Source organism: Octopus sinensis, linkage group LG2 (genome assembly GCF_006345805.1).
Source record: "Octopus sinensis linkage group LG2, ASM634580v1, whole genome shotgun sequence".
In the NCBI taxonomy this organism is placed as follows: domain Eukaryota; kingdom Metazoa; phylum Mollusca; class Cephalopoda; order Octopoda; family Octopodidae; genus Octopus; species Octopus sinensis.
The window spans coordinates 170,443,204-170,462,426 of NC_042998.1; the positions used below are offsets into that span (position 1 = coordinate 170,443,204).

The window sequence follows — 19,223 nt, forward strand, 5'->3', positions numbered from 1 at the left end:
AGCGTCAACCACTTTCCACCTCAAGCCAACAGGGCTAGACTGAGGGGATAGTAAAAGGCCTGACAGTGTAACAATTTTCTCCTTCTGTAGCAGTAGGCTCCTCATCTGGGGTGTCACATACTGTGACACCTCCTCCAGCACCAACTTGGTGTGTTCAGCTACCAGCTCAAACCCTACTGCTCATCAGGGTGAGAAAAGCAAACTGTCATGGCATCAGTCACTCTCTGACAGGTTTATGGTCAAGCTTGTAGCAGTGGAAACCTCCAACATTCTCGGCCTCTGGACCATAATCCTGTTCACCACTATTGGGACAGATATGGCCATCCACAAGTACAAGCCCTGTGAGTTAGAGTGGCTATTCCAGTGTAACTAACTATCTCATCGTCCCCTCGGGCGTCTTTTCCATTTTGTTTGCTGGGACCATAAGAAAGTCTGAATTACAGGAAATTGTACATTCCCCTCCTTAATACAAAGTCACCCCATATAAATTGCCCTCATAAAATAGTTATTACGTTTTTATCAAATTACTTGGCACATTCAAGTATCGTAAGTCCAACATCCCAAACACCCCTTTTCATATTGCTCCAGTCCATTTAGCTGAAAACGAATACCAGCTGGGGGTTAAACCCTAAAATAGATTGACGTCCCATTCACTGGGAAGTATTGTATTCTTGGTTGCCTAATGAGCCTGTAGTTTCATGAAAGGCCTATGACATTTGGTCGGATTCTGATAAAAATTAATTTAAAGTGACGATAGCTCGATTTCTTTTTTTAATGTAGGGGTTGTACAATCCTCTGTTATGGAGCCCTCAATTAGGCAAACTTATACTCACCTACAAAACAAACCAAAAACACTACAAACAAGTACTTTAAATTCAATATTCAGTCCCTGCCATTGGACAACAAATCACCTCTGTGAGAAAAACATCATCTATATACACCACAACCCAAAACACTGCAACAGTCTCCTAAAAATACGATCTTTCCTATGGGCCAATAACGGATCCTTTCTACATGGTCGCTAGAAATAGCAGTCAAGTCTCACTCAAATTACATTAAAGCTCACATTAATTAATGTAGATGTACAAAACTTAAAGAGACTACATGGCTATGGCTGGTATCTGTTTAATCTTGGGTGTAATCAAAAAGGGATGACATTGGCTAAACAATATTATTTCTCTCCCCAGTCAGCTCTGTAAAGAACATGCCAACACTGAAAAAGAAAGGGGCAAGGGACAAATAGGAACAACACCAACAGCTTCACTAACCACAAAACAGACTTGTATCCTAAACTCAATTGCCAGGCAATGTAACAAGGTTTGAATTAGATAGAATCCAGAGAGAGGTGGGGAACAGAGTTTATCTCTGTAGTGGACTAATATTTTATTTATCAACTCTAAAAGAATAAAAGGCAATGCTGCCCTCGGTGCAATTTGAACTCAGAGAGCAGAGAGCTGGCATGAAGCACCACAAAGCATTCTGTTTGACACTTTCACGATTCAACAAATTCCCTGCCTGCAATGGACTGTCACGCTCTCAACAGAATCATCTAACCTGCTCTACGTTGTAGCCACCTCTAGAATCTGCAGGTATACAGCAATATACCAGAGCGGAGGGAGTGCATCATGTCCATAACTGTCACACTGCACTGCAACGATTCATTACCACATATTGCAATATGGTGTATGGTTTTCAGCTGGATGGACAGATAGAATAACTGGAAAACAGTAGATCTGTAGGTAGGGTCTAGTCGTTTGGTGAACAGACCTGTGGAACTGGTGCTACATGTCTGTTTGAGCAGGATTGGTCTGGATCTTCATCCCAATGAGAAGGTTTGAACCAACAATTGGAGCTTTGACATAGTCGCTTGACTTACTAGTCAATAATAGCAGCCAATCACTTATATTGCCTCTTTTCATCTTTAAGAAGAGAAACAAAAAAACATGGGATGATATGATCCTAATTTACTTTATCTGAAAAAATATGGGATGGTCACGACTGAAACTCTTTTGATTAGATACAGCAGCAATTCTAGTGATAGTGATAACAAGGTTGGCTCGCTGGTTAGTAGTTAATAGTGTAGAAAAAGGTTGTCTCTCAGTAGAGAGTGAAAGAGCAAGGAATGCATGGTGCTGACTAGAAAGGAAGAACGGATAACGGTGGCATCGTCTTTCTTATGACCGAAAGGAAAGTGCTGCTCTTGGTCATGGCTGATGCAGAAGGGCATGTTGCTCCTTGGTGTGCTGACACAAAAAAGAGTGTTGCTCCTTGATCATAGCTGACACAAAAGAAAAAGAGATAGGAACTGTTCTCTGCTATATAGACTATGGTCAGTAATGTAGGTCAAACCCTAAACAAAGGATTGACCTTTCCTTGACCAGCACAGGTCCTTGGGGATCAAGTGTTTCTCTATCAATCATCTGGTGCGGAGAGGATTTCCCGCTTGATTTGACAAGTAACAAGTGGGTAGATTTGGTTTCCAATCTCAGGCAGGGCGAAGCAAGGTCCCTACAATCTGCTTAATTGGAGATAATCTGGTGTAAACAGCAGTTGCTGTATTGTTTTTCATTTTCACAACCTAGTGGTTGAGGGAACCTGTGGAAGAGGTAGACCCAGGAAGACCGGGATGAAGTGGTGAAGCACGACCTTCAAACATTAGGCCTCACCAAGGAAATGACTAGTGACCGAGACTTTTGGAAATATGTTGTGCTTGAGAAGACCCGGCAAGCCAAATGAGACCATAACCTGTGGCCTATGCCAGGAGCATAACCAGCCCACTTATGTGTACCTTTTCCTTCTTTGGTCACTAAACTCTGCTTGTGAAGACCTGTTGAGGCAATTGAAATTAAAATCAAAATCAAATTCGATGACTGGCATCTGTGCTAGCAGGGTGCAAAGAGCACCATACGAGTGTGATCGTTGACAGAGCGGCTAACCGGCGTCCGTGCCAGTGACATATAAAAGGACACCATTCGAGTGTGATCATTACCAGCGTTGCCTTACTCGCACTTGTGCCCGTGCTAGTAGGGTGCCAAGAGCACTATCTGAGCGTGATCGTTGCCAGAGCAGCAAACAGGCTTCTGTGCCGGTGGCACGTAAAAGGGCACCATTCGAGCGTGATCGTTACCAACGTCGCCGTACTGGCACCAGTGCCAGTAGCATGTGTAAAAAGATTTGAGTGAGGTCATTGCCAGTACTGCCTGATTAGCCCCCATGCCGGTGGCACATAAAAAGCACCCACTACACTCTCGGAGTGGTTGTCGTTAGGAAGGGCATCCAGCTGTAGAAACTCTGCCAGATCAAGATTGGGGCCTGGTGCAGCCATCTGGTTTGCCAGCCCTCAATCAAAATCGTCCAACCCATGCTAGCATGGAAAGCGGGCGTTAAACGATGATAATGATGATGATCGCCTCACCCACAGAAAAGCATTATTTTTCATGACAAATTCCAATATAATCATCTAACACGTATTTATAAAAAATTTCATTAAAAAATATCCATTTTTCTGGAAGTTATGAGGAGTTAATATCCCCTCAGTTCTGAAGCAGTCAGGGTTATCCAGAAGTGATGGAAAGAGACCAGATGGTCTTACTCTCTGTCCCTGGGTTAGAAGTAGGACGCTACAGTCTCCAACTCCTTTGCTCTCTCCCACATCCTGGATGCTGCAGTTAATGGTAAAGTCACTGCTTCCATAGCCGAACGGAAGAAAACCCTGAAGTATCAGGACCTGACAGGGAACTATATTTTCCAACCTATGGTGTTTGAGATGTTCAGAGAGACTGGGCCACAAACCGCAAAGTTCTTGTCAACATTAGCAGCTCGCCTCTCCGAGGTAACAGGCGAGGCTGGTGAGGACGATTGTCTTTCCGAACGTCTTAGCTTCACCATCACCCATGGTAATGCTGCGAGCGTGCTGGCTTGCTTCAGTAGGTTCCGTTAAACCTTGTGGTGTGCAACTAGTTGCTGTGATAAAAAAAAAAAAAAAGAATTTTCATGGACATCAGTTACAATAAGAACAGAAGTAAACAAAGCAGGTGATGCACACGGGATCCAGACAAAAACAACTAGATCTTAGGAGGCTTTTGTCCCACACTTGCATACGGGATCCAGACAAAAGTCCCACGGTTATATTTTTCGGTTATTTTTCTTTTTATTTGTTGCAGTCATTAGACTGTAGCCATGCTGGGGCACCACCATGAGGAATTTTTAGCCGAATGTATCGACTCCAGAATCATTTTTAGGTGACTGTCAACCAGCACATGAAGTTAAGCCTAGGTCTCTCAACATGCTAGAAATAACAGCCAAATCTTTAACAAAAATTCTATAATTTCACGTAAACAAAAACGGAAATCGCGGTTGTAAAAAAAAAACTTTTAGGATCTTTTCCTTTTGAACGGCAGTTTTCAACACAATTTCTAGTTAACTAAACACTTTTAAACTTCGTATACTGGTAGAATGTGTCCGAAGTTTAAAAGTGTTTAGTTAACTAGAGATTGTGTTGAAAACTGCCGTTCAAAAGGAAAAGATCTAACTTTTATTTTCTAAAATATCAGTTTTTAAGTAAACAAAATATATTCAATCGAAAATAATAGTAGAATAGAATAACATAACACAAGAATCTTTACTATTCAACGTACATATTGTCTGAATTCTAACAAAAAGGAAAGCATTTACTTCAAGAAATGTGTAGAAACATAAAAATGATTAGTGCGGGCGAAAGTAAAGAATACGTACACCCAACGTTTTGGGTTAGGGTTTTTGGTTCGCCGGAAACGGGTGGTGTACGTATTCTTTACCTCCGCCGAAAGTACATTTGAATGACTAGCCTTCGGAGCCATAATTCGTTAGAACTTCAACGGCTGGATAAAGTTCAGAAGGTCAGCTCATTGTAATTAATATGTAAGTGCTGAGAGAAGAAAACAAGACTTTAAAATTAAATTTTTAAATGCTGATTTTTCTGCGACTAAAAATTCCTCGAGGTGGTGACCCAGCATGACCACAAGTAAAAGGTGAGAGGGAAAAAACCCGAAAAATAAAACCTTGGCTTTTGTAAATATTTTGATAATGAAACTTTTGTCCAGGAGATCGGCCTACTTTTGATGCATTTCCGTAATCAACACTATTTAAAGCGGAGGGGAATTCCAGTTACAAATGAAAGTAACTGTATAAATGCTAGTGAAAAAAAAAATAGTTTCTTTCTATCATTTCATATTCAAACAGAGAGGTAGGTAAAATTGAAATTGAAGTTTTTTTTTTTCTTTTTCCTTTTCAGAAAAAAACCGAAGTTGTATGTCTTGATTAGCCTTCGCGATTTTTGTGTTGTTTTGTACTTTCAAAATATTGCTTACAAGTTTATGACAATAATTGATACCGATTTCTTTGCTCTGAAATTCAGCGTCAGAAACAAAAAAAAAAATTCAGCCATTTGACTACGGCCATGCTGGAGCACCGCCTTTAGTCGAACAAATCGACCCCAGGACTTATTCTTTATAAGCTTAGTACTTATTCTATCGGTCTCTTTTGCCGAACCGCTAAGTTACGGGGACACACTAGCATCGGTTGTCAAGCGATGGTGGGGGAACAAACACAGTCACACATACACATATAGATACGATGGGCTTCCTTCAGTTTCCGTTTACTAGGTACTACTTGAGAACAGTGGTCCCGGTGCGCGCACTCGCGTACTCGTGCAAAGTCGATCCTTTGTGTTATTTAATTTGTTTAAAAACTTATTTACTTTGTTCTACAAAAATTATTTACTTTGTAAAAATTTATTTATTTTGTGTTTTATTTACTTTGCTAGGTAGTCGTTCTAGGATCGACTAGTCACGACTAGCTAGCTCGGATGCGCGCACCGGGACCACTATTCTCAAGTAGTACCCGTTTACTAAATCCACTCACAAGGCTTTGGTCGGCCCGAGGCTATAGTAGATGACACTTGCCCAAGGCACCTCGCAGTGGGATTGAACCTGGAACTATGTGGTTGGTAGCCACTCCTGTTCAATTTGTGGATATACGAAAATACGCATATTTCTGTGAATGCGTTCTTAATAATGACCAGCTCTTCGTCGGTATATTTACACGGAGTTCAAATTCCGCCGAGGTCGACTTTGCCTTTCATCCTTTCGGGGTCGATAAATTAAGTACCAGTTACGCACTGGGGTCGATGTAATCGACTTAATACCTATGTCTGTCCTTGTTTGTCCGCTCTGTGTTTCGCCCCTTGTGGGTAGTAAAGAAATAGGTATATTTACACAAGTGTACCCCGCCATCCAACTTTGTTACCAGAAAAAAAAAACTTGCAGAAAAATTAATATTTTTTTATAAAAATCTTTTACATATACGTTTCAGACGGTGTAAACTTCGATTATATCGGAATTTGTTTTGAAAAACTTCGGATAATTCATACTTGTCAACTTTGTTTCCACGGCATACTTACACAAATGTGTCCCACAGATTATCTTTCCTCATAACTTTCAGAAAAATTGATATTTTCTGATGAAATTTTCTACAAATACCTCTATAACATTTTTCTAAAAAATTTTCCTGGAACGAATGTATAACAAAATCTGGATCCTTTCTGTTTTTGCTCGCACTTTGATGTAGATTACGATTATATCGTAATTTAATGTGAAAAAAATATTTGGTGGCCATGTACAGCCTTTTTTTTTGTTTTACATTAAATTCCTATATAATGGCAATCTACAAGGTATTTGCTGAAAATTTCATTAGAAAAAGATTCACTTTTCTTAGTCATGAGGAAATAGCACAACTACACTTTATTGCCTCTCTCCTGATTTTCATTCTTCAAAGCTTTAACTTTTTTTTTTTTACCCTAGTCAACAGCGTTTTAGATTGAACTAGTTACAACACTCACGATATCTTGGCTCTGGGGCACCTTAACCTTCCAAAATTTGAAGCCATCATTATTAAGGCGGGCGAGCTGGCAGAATCGTTAGCATACCGTCTTTACGTTCTGAGTTCAAATTCCACCGTGGTCGACTTTGCCTTTAATCCTTTCGGGGTCGATAAATTAAGTACCAATGTAACACTGGGGTCGATGTAATCCCCTCCCCAAAAATTGCTGTCCTTGTGACAAAATATGAAACCATTATTATTATTTCTTCGATTGGCCACAAGGGCCCAGGGCATGGAGGAGAATGTGACGAACCTTCGGTATAGGTACATGCGTGATTTTGTTTACATTTCTGAAGATAAGAGAAACCCTTCTCTCCCACCCGAACACAAACCCTTACCCCACCCCACCCCATATATAAAAACAGCGTAACTTCGGTATAAGTACCGGATACATTTCAAGAAAGTGTTTGTTTGTTTTTTTATATATGGGGGGGGTTAGGGGGGGAGAAAAGTGTTTCTCTTAGAAGAAAATTGGGTGAAGGGCCCTGCTATACACACACAGCTCTACCAGAATTAAGTTTCGTTGGGCGCGTCTTCTCGAAAACCACATATTTGCCTGTCCACTGTTATCTCTTCAATGAGTTTCATGGTCCTGATATGTGTGTGTCGAATGCCTTTCACGTTAGGATCATGTATAATTAATATGGGTGATTTTTCAATACATGTACAATTATTGTATTTCAGTTTAATAATTTAAAAACAAATTGAATATCAAATAAATCCTATTTTTACGCATATTATGATTTCTTGTCGACAGAGGTTCAAATGTAGCGATTAAAACTGAAAGTTTGATTACTGTCAAATTCAGCTGCTGTAACTTCCTCGTACATGACGTTGAGATAAGAAGAGTAACGTACATTGCAGGTTATCATTCAACATAGTTTCATAGATTTTATGTTGTGCAACCCTAAACCCTAACGTATAGTTTGGGGTTTTTTTTCATTTTACGCAAAAAGATTTCGTTGAGGATTTTTTTCCTTTTACAATTATTATTTACTTCGACTGTTTCACATGACTTAATTGGCTTGTTACTGCGGAAGCAGGCACCAATATGTTTGTAGCTTTCAATTGGCTAAAACAGACTAGACCTTGGCTTCTTACTATGGAAACAGGTACCAATATGCTAAAATTACCCCACATTTGCAGACTTTATAAGTAATTAACTTTTTATTAATTAATTTATGGCAAAAATGAATTTCATTTCCACAATTAGCATACAAAACAACATGAGTACACCAAATTTGAAATCAAATGGAACAAAATTAAAAGAATTAAAAAGTGTGAGCCAAACCGAAAAGGTACCAAAGTCAGATTCAGTGTAAAAAAAAAAAAGTTGCATCGATATACCAAATTTGAAACATTTCACTTAATCTTAAAATTAAAAAATCTGTGACAGCAACAGAAAAGAACCCCTTACACAAACAACTCTAGGATCTGTAAATGCTTCTTCTATTTCTCCCATTTCTTTCTGTTCATGCTTGACCTCTTTAATAGACAACATTCTCTCCTTACTAACTAGAATCATCTCCAACAGTGATGTATTAAATTCTACAACTATTGAGGAGTCTTAGATTGTTGGTTTCAGAGTTGAGTAAATTGATTGCTGAGTCTTTCACAATTTACAGTCAAAACACATTTTAGCCTCTACTCTTTTTGATCACTTACATCAATATTCAAGATGCTACTTATTTATTACAAGTGCCAAATTTTCTAGAGGGTGAGCTCACACTTTACTGGGGCTTATTTAGCCCAGATGAGCTCTACATTTCCATTACTCTCAGTCAGAGTTGATGTATGTGAGAAATGAGTTTTCAGTATGACAATCCTTCTCCTCAATTCCAGAAGGACTATCATGCTGACTGAATGACGGTCACTTTGCTCACCAAAATTATATAAACCTAATTATTAAACATGCCATAACCTGAGTAAATATCCCCTCAATTCTGAAGTCAGTGGGTTGTCCAAGGAAACTAAAAAGAAACCCAATACTCATTACTTGCTACTTAGCGAGACACGTATACTTTATATGGGATATCATTGTTAGGGGGGATTCTTTGTAATCAGCATCTATTTGCTTACTGCTTTTTGCACATTTGATGTGTTGACTATGAAATCACTTGCATGTTTTGGGGGTTTGTTTTCATTGTTGTGGGTCTCCTTTGAACTTCTTAGAGGGTCAGTAATTGTTAAGGTTTGATATATTTTCTGGTATTAAAATAAAGGACCAGTCTTTAAGATGCAGACCTAGCTTTATTAAGGATGTGTGTTTACCATGAGATCTTCAGTGATAGTTAGGTCTGACATTTGGAATGAGTGTAAGGTCTCCAGCTGTGTGCTTCTCATGCTTAAGGAAAGTAAGGCATGATGTTGTGCTCTTGAAATTAATTGTGCTTACTTTTTGCTGTTGAAAACGATTGACATGACTCCATTGGAGGATTTGTTTCATGTCTCTATTCATAGAATTAGTGCAGGTGTTGAGAAAACATGTGTATGCCAACCATGTCTTCAATTTACAAAACACCTGAATTGGAGTTTATGCTGTTGTGATTACTTCAAAATTCCTCTGATTTTACAAACTACTCATTCCTACAATTTGTCTTGTGTACTTTCATTAAGGTAGTGATTTGTTGTTATTCTTAGGTACTGCTAGCCAATTTTTCTTCAGAAGATATTTTTTATAGAGACAGTTTCTTACCTAGAGATCACAAAGATTGATGAAGACTATAATGAAAAATCACCTCTAGCCCTCTCCTTTTTCAGTGACAATTTGTATGTTTTTCATAGAAGTAGGTTTAATGTGGACTTGTTCTCCTATGTTACTTATCAGTAGTCTCTTTGCCCTAAGGAATTCAATGAAAATAATGTTGTGCTTGACATCAGCAAAGCATTTGATCCTGTCTAGCACAAGTTTCAGTGTAATAGATATTAAACTAATCAAAATGGCTAAACATAAAATGTATAAAATAATCAACCATAAGTGTTTTAATGCTTTAAGGTTCTTAAATTTTTATTTATATTATATATCTTTTACTTTTATAGTTTTCCAATTCAATCCGTATTTTCTGATTCACCACAATTACTACAATGGCTAGTTCAGCTATTACTGCCAGGTTCTTGCCTCCTGTGGAAATATTTTTAAAAAATCTCAGTACACCAGAAGGAAATTTAAGCTATGAAGTTGAAAGATTATTGACATTTGCTGAGAATATGCATCCAAAGCTAACAGCTATTGAACTTGCTACAAATGGTTATTATTATGATACTACAGAAGACAGAATAATGTGCTTTTCCTGCAAAAGTGTAGTTAAATTTTCAGATTCTAGTTTCAAACATAAAAATCCATGTAGATACAAATTTGACAGTATTCCAGTCTTTTTATATGATGAAACAGATGGTGAAAATGCAGCAGCTGTTAATATTCCAAACACTATTCTGGAAACTGATTCAGTGATACCCAAAAAAGAGACTTTAAATAAAAATGAAATGCTTGATATGCAAAAAAGACTGGATACCTTTAAAAACTGGAACAGAAGTACTCCAGTAACACCCACAGACCTTGCCAAGAGTGGATTTTATTTCTTAGGATATGGAGATGCTGTTAAGTGTGCATACTGCTCTGTCCAACTGCGCAACTGGAAAGAAAATGATGATGTCCATGAAGAACATTCGTGTTTTAGTCCGACATGTCCAAATTTAAAATCTTTTATTAAAAAGGATTTGAAATCTGAACTGAATCGGATAAAAAGTTTTCTTAAGTGGTCATCTTACCCATTAAAACCTAATGATTTGGCAGCTAATGGTTTCTTCCACAAGGGGCCTGCAGATAATGTCTGTTGTGTTTTTTGCAAATGTGAAATCAAAAATTGGAAAGCCAATGATAATATTAAAGAAAAACATAGGTTAGTTTCTCCAAACTGTCCCTTCTTGTGTGAGGACTTCGTGGATAATATACCAATACCAACTAAGAGTGATATAATATTTGACCGTCCAATACATCCAGGTCTTTCTTTGTACGGTGAACGCCTTAAAACATTCTCTTCATGGCCCAAAGATAAAAAACAACACCCTGAAGCTCTAGCTGAAGCTGGATTTTATCACAATGGTAAGTATACACAATATTTATATGTTTAGCGGCGGCGATGGCAGCTGCTGCTGCTTTTTTTTTTTTTTTTTTTTTTCATACTCTCTTCTGCAATATTATTTCTTGTTTCCATGCCTGCATGTAAAGCATGATTTTGAAAATTGGATCTTTACATATTGCTAGAGACAGCTGGGTAAACTAAGAAAAGCAAAGAAAATATACCCTAACTCTCTTTTTTTTTTCTCTCAAGGTCCTAATATAATGACTAGGAAAAATTTGAACTTATGATCAAATTATAATTTAAAATTGTTTTATTTTGTTTATTATTTTCAAAATAAAAACATGATACATGTTTTAAATTTTTCATCACCATTTATTAACCCTTTAGTGTTTGCACTATTCTACCAAAATTAATGCTTCTTCATCCATATTGTTTTGAACTAATCATGCATTATCTTGTAGCTATGAGGTAGCTGTTAATTTTTAAAACGATATTGTAGGGTTGGTGTGAGAGACCAGATCTGGCCAGTTTGAACATAAAACAGGCAGAATACTTTTGGCCAGATATGGCCGGTTTAAATGCTAAAGGGTTAAGCCATATTTATATATCAAGTAAAAGAAGTAATCCATCTCAAGCTTTTGATGGGTTGGCTTGTATTTCCTTTACAACAAGAAACATATTCCTGTCCCTTATTTCATACTTTAACCACCTAACACTTAGCAAAAAGTCACCTTCCCACTACTGTATTCCCACTTAGAGAGTTCTTTAGTCATGAAAGTTACTTGGTGACTTCACCAGTGTTGGTTCCATGAAAGTGGTTGACATTAGGAAGTGCATACAGCTGTAAAAACTGTCAAATCACATAAACTGGGATAGAGAATATACCATTTGAATGCTGGTATCAAGTCATTAGCTTAAAACACGGCGAGGATGATCCAAGGGACGTAACTCTGATGGGCTTAAGAGCCAATCCTGTTCTTTTGGTTGTTTCTTTCGTTCTTTCATCCATGAATTTCATTCCTGTTTTTTTTACACAGCTCTGGGATCCAGAAATCAGATGATGTGCTATTCCCAGCCCTCCAGTAGCAGAGAGCCCAAACTATATATTCCCATCTCTCTATTTCTGGTATGTTTTCAGAGTGAAACCATTCAGTAAAATAAATTTGATGTTGTGACTATGATATTATATAAGATGGCAAGCTGGCAGAAGCATTACCATTCTGGGCGAAATACTTAACAGCATTTTGCCTGTCTGTTCGTTCTGCTTTTGAAATCCGTCAAGGTCAACTTTGCCTTTCATCCTTTTGAGGTCGATAAAAGAAGTACCAGTTGAGAACTGGGGTTGATGTGATCAACTTGCCTCCCCCATCCCTCAAATCTCTGGCCTTGTGCCAAAATTTGATGCCAACATTATATATTATATATGTGACTGATATTATATATGTATATAGATAGATATAGATGTAGGTATGATTGTGGTTAAAAAGCTTGCTTCCCAAATGTGATCTAGGACTTTTACTTTAGCCCTAGGCCAACCAAAACTTTTTTACTGGATTTTGTAGATAGAACTCAAAACAAGCATGTTGTGTGTGTGTGTGTGTGTGTGTGCATGTATTTGTATGTACCCTTATTTAGACCTCACATATTGGTTGTAAATGAGCATCATCAGCATACAAGCAACATTGTTCATTTCTAGTCTTACATGAAAAACATGCCTAGCTATGAGAAGGATTACCTTGCTTGGAAACAGGTAAGGGTTTGCAGCAGGAAGGGTGTCTAGGCATAGATAATCTATATCAATAAATACCATCTGACCCATGCAACCACAGAAAAATGGATATTAGATGATGATTATGATGATGATGTGTGTGTGTGTGGTGTGTGTGTGTGTGCATGTATTTGTATGTACCCTTATTTAGACCTCACATATTGGTTGTAAATGAGCATCATCAGCATACAAGCAACATTGTTCATTTCTAGTCTTACATGAAAAACATGCCTAGCTATGAGAAGGATTACCTTGCTTGGAAACAGGTAAGGGTTTGCAGCAGGAAGGGTGTCTAGGCATAGATAATCTATATCAATAAATACCATCTGACCCATGCAACCACAGAAAAATGGATATTAGATGATGATTATGATGATGATGTGTGTGTGTGTGTGTGTGTGTGTATGTATACACACACACACACACACTAATATTGCTGAATTCTTTCTGACCTGGTGGTCTAATGGAACAACTTAGTCAATGTTGTTGATTGTTTTAGTCAAAGCTATGACTCTAAGTCTATCCAGAGTTATCTCTCTTCGATATTTCCCATTGATAGTGACTGAAGAGCTTGAATTATGTCTGGGAATCCAAGAAGTACTCCAGTAGCACCCACAGACCTTGCCAAGAGTGGATTTTATTACTTAGGATATGGAGATGCTGTTAAGTGTGCATACTGCTCTGTCCAACTGCGCAACTGGAAAGAAAATGATGATGTCCATGAAGAACATGCACGTTTTAGTCTGACATGTTCAAATTTAAGATCTTTTATGAAAATGGAATTAAAATCTGAACTGAATCGGATAAAAAGTTTTCTTAAGTGGTCGACATCTTACCAATTAAAACCTAATGATTTGGCAGCTAATGATTTCTATCACAAGGGGCCTGCAGATAATGTCTATTGTATTTTCTGCAAATGTGAAATCAAAAATTGGAAAGCTAATGATAATATTAAAGAAAAACATTGGTCCACCTGTCACACCTCCCAGTGCAAAATTACTGCCTCAAGGTCCTGGATACATTCCAGGCCAGTGTCTGCAATCAAGCTGTTGATAAATTTGTGACAACGTTTTTCTCTTCCTGCATCATCATGAAGTGGTTTCCACAAAACTAATTTGGCTGCTTCCAGTTTAAGGTAGTGCACACAGTGACCAGTCAGTCACAGCCATCTTTGCCTGATCTTCTCACTAACTTTCAGCAGGGCTCCTGCATTCATAGCATCTTTGTATAGTAGCCATCTAGCCTGTTTAATGGATTATATGTATATATAGAAACCCCACTGCATATATGTTCAGTTATATACCATAAAAAATATTTTGAGATGTCATCAAATGACACCTCACTGAAATAGGTAGCCTGATTGTGACTACTTAGGAGAAAACTAACTAATTGCAAAGAATAGCAAAGGGCTGTAAAGAAAGATGTAAATGTTGTGAAGTCAAATTATGTTTACATACATACATATATATATATATATATATATAATCAAAGTAAGCAACAAGAATATCTTCGGTAATTTGGTATGATCGTTTCATGCTACATCATTTTATTAAACATTGTAAATGATGTAGCATGAAACGATCGTACTAAATTACCGAAGATATTCTTGTTGCTTACTTTGATTATAATCACCTCATGAATTTATATGGATAACACCGTACAAAATTCTGGTGCATCTGACTTAAGTACCATATTCATTTGAATCTAAATTTTGCTGAACTTATATATATATATATATATATATATACATACAGAGAGAGAGAGAAGCAGTTATTAGGATAAGCAAATTAGACACATCAGATATGTTAAATATATTAAGTACATCAAATACAAAATATGTATATAAGAATACATGTAAAATGAGGAAATTTTCAGATGATGAATGATGAATTTATATGTATAAATATATATATACTTATATAAATAGGTTCAACTTACACAGTGTACAAATGACAGAAATTTCTGTCATTTGTTCTCTGTGTGAGCCTTGAGAAACATTGACTCAATGCTTGTTGAACAAGCTCTGTCCAGTACATTTTGGTTTGTCACATTGTCCTGCCAGTGAATGCCAATGATCTTGCGCTGTGCCTTTGTATGAAATTGTTCCAGCTGTTTGATGTGCCAACAGTATGAGGTCCATGTTTGACATCCATAGAGTAGTGTAGAAACAACTACAATCTCGAAGATCTTCAGCTTTGGCGATAGTCTTATGCCATTCTGCTGGTGGACTTTCACTTTCAGTTTTCTAAGTGCTTGGCTGGCCTTGTGGATTCTGGATATTTCACATCCAATGATCCATCAGCTGAAATTGTGCTGCCAAGGTACCTGAAATTTTCCATGCACGCACTTAAGCTGGACCCCCTCAGTCGTGACATTTTGGCTAGGGGCGAATTGTATTTGAGACTGCTTGGGCTAGGATGTCTGTTTTCCCAAGGCTGATGGTCAGTCCAAAGAGCCTTGATGCTTCTGCAAAGTGATCAACAATGGTCTGCAGGTGATTTTTCTTATATGCCATAAGGACACAGTCATCTGCAAATAGGGCTTCAGTTATAAGCTTTTCCACTGTCTTGGTTCAAGCAGAGAGTTGGTGGAGATCAAAAGCAGAGCCATCTGAGCGATATTTGATGTATATGCCCAGGTCTAAGTCTTTCATTGTGTAAAATAGGACCCACATGAAGAACAAGTGGAGCAGCACGGGTTAGAGAACACAGCCCTGTTTCACGCCATTAGAAATGTTGAAAGAGTTGGTGCAGTCACTTGCTAAAAACTTGACCAGTCATATTGTCATGAAAGAGTCTTATAAGTGTGGTGAACTTGTATGGGCAGCCCAGCTTGGTTAGAATGCTCCACAAAGCCTCTCTGTTGACTGTGTCAAAAATTTTGGTCAGGTCTGTGAACACAGTACAAATTCCTCTATTGTTTAATGCATTTCTCCTTGACTTGACACATAGCAAACGCCATGTCTACAGTGCTGCAGCCAGGGTGGAAGCCACTCTGGGCTTCAGGCAAGTTGCTCTCAGAGATGCTGGTGATGAGCCTATTGAAGAGGATGTGGGCCAGGATTTTTCCAGCAATGGAAAGCAGGGAATGCCCCTGTAGGTTCTGCAGTCTGATTTGGCTCCTTGTAGAGAATTATGTTCTTGTAGAGTGTAACTATGGTGGCATCTCAGAACTCTGCAGCCATACACTCTTCCTCCCAAGTGGATACAAGGATTTCATGGAATGCACTGAAAGCTGTCAGGCTGGGGGGGTTATAATGTAATCAATAAGATGTCGTTATTTTGAGCACAGATGCATCCATGATGTCTTATACTTATCAACCTGTTGGAAGGTGGTGTTTGTAATGAGTAGGTTGTGCTTGGTGCATTTGCTCAGCAAAAGGCCATTGCTATTCATCTTCCCAACTCCATGCTTCCCTATAACTCCTCTCCACTGCTCCCTCATCCCTGCCAACTCTAATGTTGAAATCACCCAGCATTACAAGCTTGTTGGTAGCACAGTGTCCAGGTTGACATAGAACTGCTCTCTGATCTTTTCTGTTTTGTGCATGTCATTGTAGGAGCATTCATGCTCATGATGGTGATGAAGTGTTTGTTTCTGACAAGGAGGCAAAGTTTCATGAGCCTTTCATTTACACCAGTGGAAATCTGTTTCAAGAGACTGGACTTGATGGCGAATCCAACTCTGTGTATTCTGTCCGCTTATAAGGCTTTGCCTTTCCAGAAGAAAGTGTAGCTGCAGCCTGATTCTATCAGCCAGTTGAGTTTCACTAATTGCTGCTATTTCAATATTGTATCTTGACAATTCTTTGGCAATGAGAGCTGTTCTTCTCTGAGGTCGGGAGACATTGTCTCAATCCATGAGAGTATATATGTTCCATGTACCAATGATTAGGTTATTTCCTTTGTTAGAACCAACTGCAAATGGGTAATTCTGGCAGTCACAGTTACCTGACCAGAATTTAGTACAAGCTTTCTTTAGGCAACCTTTTCTAGGCTTCTCCCTTACTAGGGTGAGCAGTACTGTCCCAGAAAGGCTGCCCTGTTGCATGGGATGCTGCTGAAGTTCTCCGTTGTCCAATACAAAGAACAGCGACCAGATCCACAAGCCACTTATGTGCAGGTGGTTACCTCCACCTGTCCCTTTCTCCATTCCTCTATTACTGCAGGACTTGAGGTTGACAGTTGTAAGGCTGAGAAGCACAGACACCTATGCATGAAGTTGTTTTAAATAGGAGAGCCATTGCATAGGGACAATTCCACTCTCTCAACAGAAAGAACCTTGACCCAGTGGCACTGGGAACTGTTACAGCTGGAGACCCTTCTTGCTGCAGTGGATGACCAGGACTCCATAGTGTGTTGTCATGTTCTAGGCGCTCCACAACGCCTACTGGTACTGCCTTCCTGATCATTGGACCTTACTAGTGGTTTCCTCTGCCCACTATGCGAGAACTAGTCTTCACATGCATAGGTAGAAAAGCCCCTATCTCACTGAAGAATTGAGACCCCTCAACTATCCTCACCTGATTTAGTTAGCCAGTCGAAGTGGTTTACCAGGTGTGGCTATTGCGCATCCTACAACTACAGGTGAGAGCTAGGTGCCAGATGGGGACCAAGGTGGATGAGCTTCTCCTAGGAAGTGCTACTAGCTCTGCCCAACCAGGGGTACTACCCCACCTTGAATGCCTGAAGAGGATATAAAAAGGAATTATATATATGTTAAATATAAAACGAATATATATATATATATAGAGAGAGAGAGAGAGAGTATAAAATATTAAAATATAAATACAAAATGACTAAAATGGCAGAGGTATTTTCTATCATTCACTAGTTCTTTCTTTTTCTCATAAAAGATTCAGTTTCATTTGTTACTTATTTCTTTTATGTTATTTATTCCTGCTTCGATTACAATGTTAACTTCTATATCTATTGTAATTCACCAGACATACTATTTCAATAATTCGTTTTATATTGGCACATATTTTCAAAAATATTTAATTTCATAATGTTAGTCAGCTCAAGGGAAATAACTCATAACAATTTATAAATTAACAATTACAACGTGGAAGACGTAGTTATTCAAAATAAAACGTGAAATCGGTTAATTGTTTAAGTAAAGTTAACAATTTTTGTGCATTTTTGAATAGCTAATTCCATATTATAATTGTTTTAATTTCAAAACACTGCCGCTGCTCAAATTACTTGCCAGACTTATACAAGTTGAAAAAACAAACCAAATTGATTTCTTGTGTAGTATAAAGTTAATCTGGAGTCTATTAGCGATGTATGGAATATGTATTCGAACCAAAATGTTCAAAAGCAAATCAAGAACTTATGATATATAATTATAATAATGAGATAATCTCAGAAACTTCTGAACTTTCTTTGTTATTTACAGAACTTTTTTTTTTTAAGGAATTTTTTTTTTATTAAAAAACAACCATGATACACAAAGAGCCTATACCTTTCAATCCAAACAGATTTTTTCATATTATTAGACCAGAGTTATAAACCGCTAAAAATGAGTTATAAGAAGGAACAATTACAGAATCAGATGAAATATGTGCTTTAACCATTTCGTTATTGTATTTATTTTGAGATGCTCTATGTTTCTTTCAATTACTTTAAATATAATTAAGAATTTAGTAAAATAACCCATGCTAGCATGGAAAGCGGACGCTAAACGATGATGATGATGATGATGAACTTAATTATCATTCAGCTTGTGTTAGGAACATAAATTGTGACTAAGGTTTGGTGGAAGATTTTAATTCAAAACTTATGAAGTACTACAGAGCCAGACCTGGTTTCAGCCAGGTTGGTAACAAAAGGGTTAATCATCAATGAAATAATCCTCGTCATCATCATTTAACATCCATCTTCCATGCCTGCATGAGTAGGACGGTTGACAGGAGCCGACCAGGTATAAAAACAACCCAAGGCTACTGTGTCTGTTTTGACAGGGCTTTTATGGCTGGATGCCCTTCCTAACACCAACCACTCCGCAGAGTGGACTCAGTGCTTTTTTACATGGCATTAGCACAGGTGAAGTTAGTTTTGGTATGATTTTTACAACTGGATGCCCTTCCAAATGCCAACCATGCTACAGTGTGGACTGGATGCTTTTAACATGGCACCAGCACTGGCAGGGTAACCAAGTAACTCACAACACAAGGAATTATGAGGGGGGGGGGGGCTGGGCATTTGAGGAGGGGAACTTGTATCAGAGGATGAAAGGTTAGAGGGTGACAAAGAAACAGAGAGATAGAAGCAGGTGTCTTGCCAGAACAGAGGGAGCATTAGAGGAGGTGATCCAGTATCAGATGATGAAAGGTTAGAGTGTAATAGAGAACTAGAGAGGCAGAAATAAGTGTCTTGCTATAGAGGATGTACATGGTTACCCAATGAGAGAGAGAAAAGAAATACAGAGTGAAAGAGGTACAAGAAAGAGCC

The 19,223-nt window shown here is 38.2% G+C and overlaps 1 protein-coding gene across 5 annotated transcripts in view; it reads left to right on the top strand.

The window, feature by feature from the left end:
- Window positions 1–5,137: 5,137 nt before the first annotated feature.
- LOC115232557 (putative inhibitor of apoptosis) overlaps window positions 5,138–19,223 on the top strand; it is a 79,471-nt gene continuing 65,385 nt past the window's right edge. For 3 of the 5 annotated variants that reach the window (XM_036500401.1, XM_036500403.1, XM_036500400.1), the window contains exon 1: window positions 9,983–11,020. In XM_036500401.1, coding sequence (XP_036356294.1) covers window positions 10,003–11,020 — 1,018 coding nt within the window. In that variant the 5' untranslated portion in view covers window positions 9,983–10,002. The other 2 variants (XM_029793487.2, XM_036500404.1) reach the window with 2 other exon arrangements.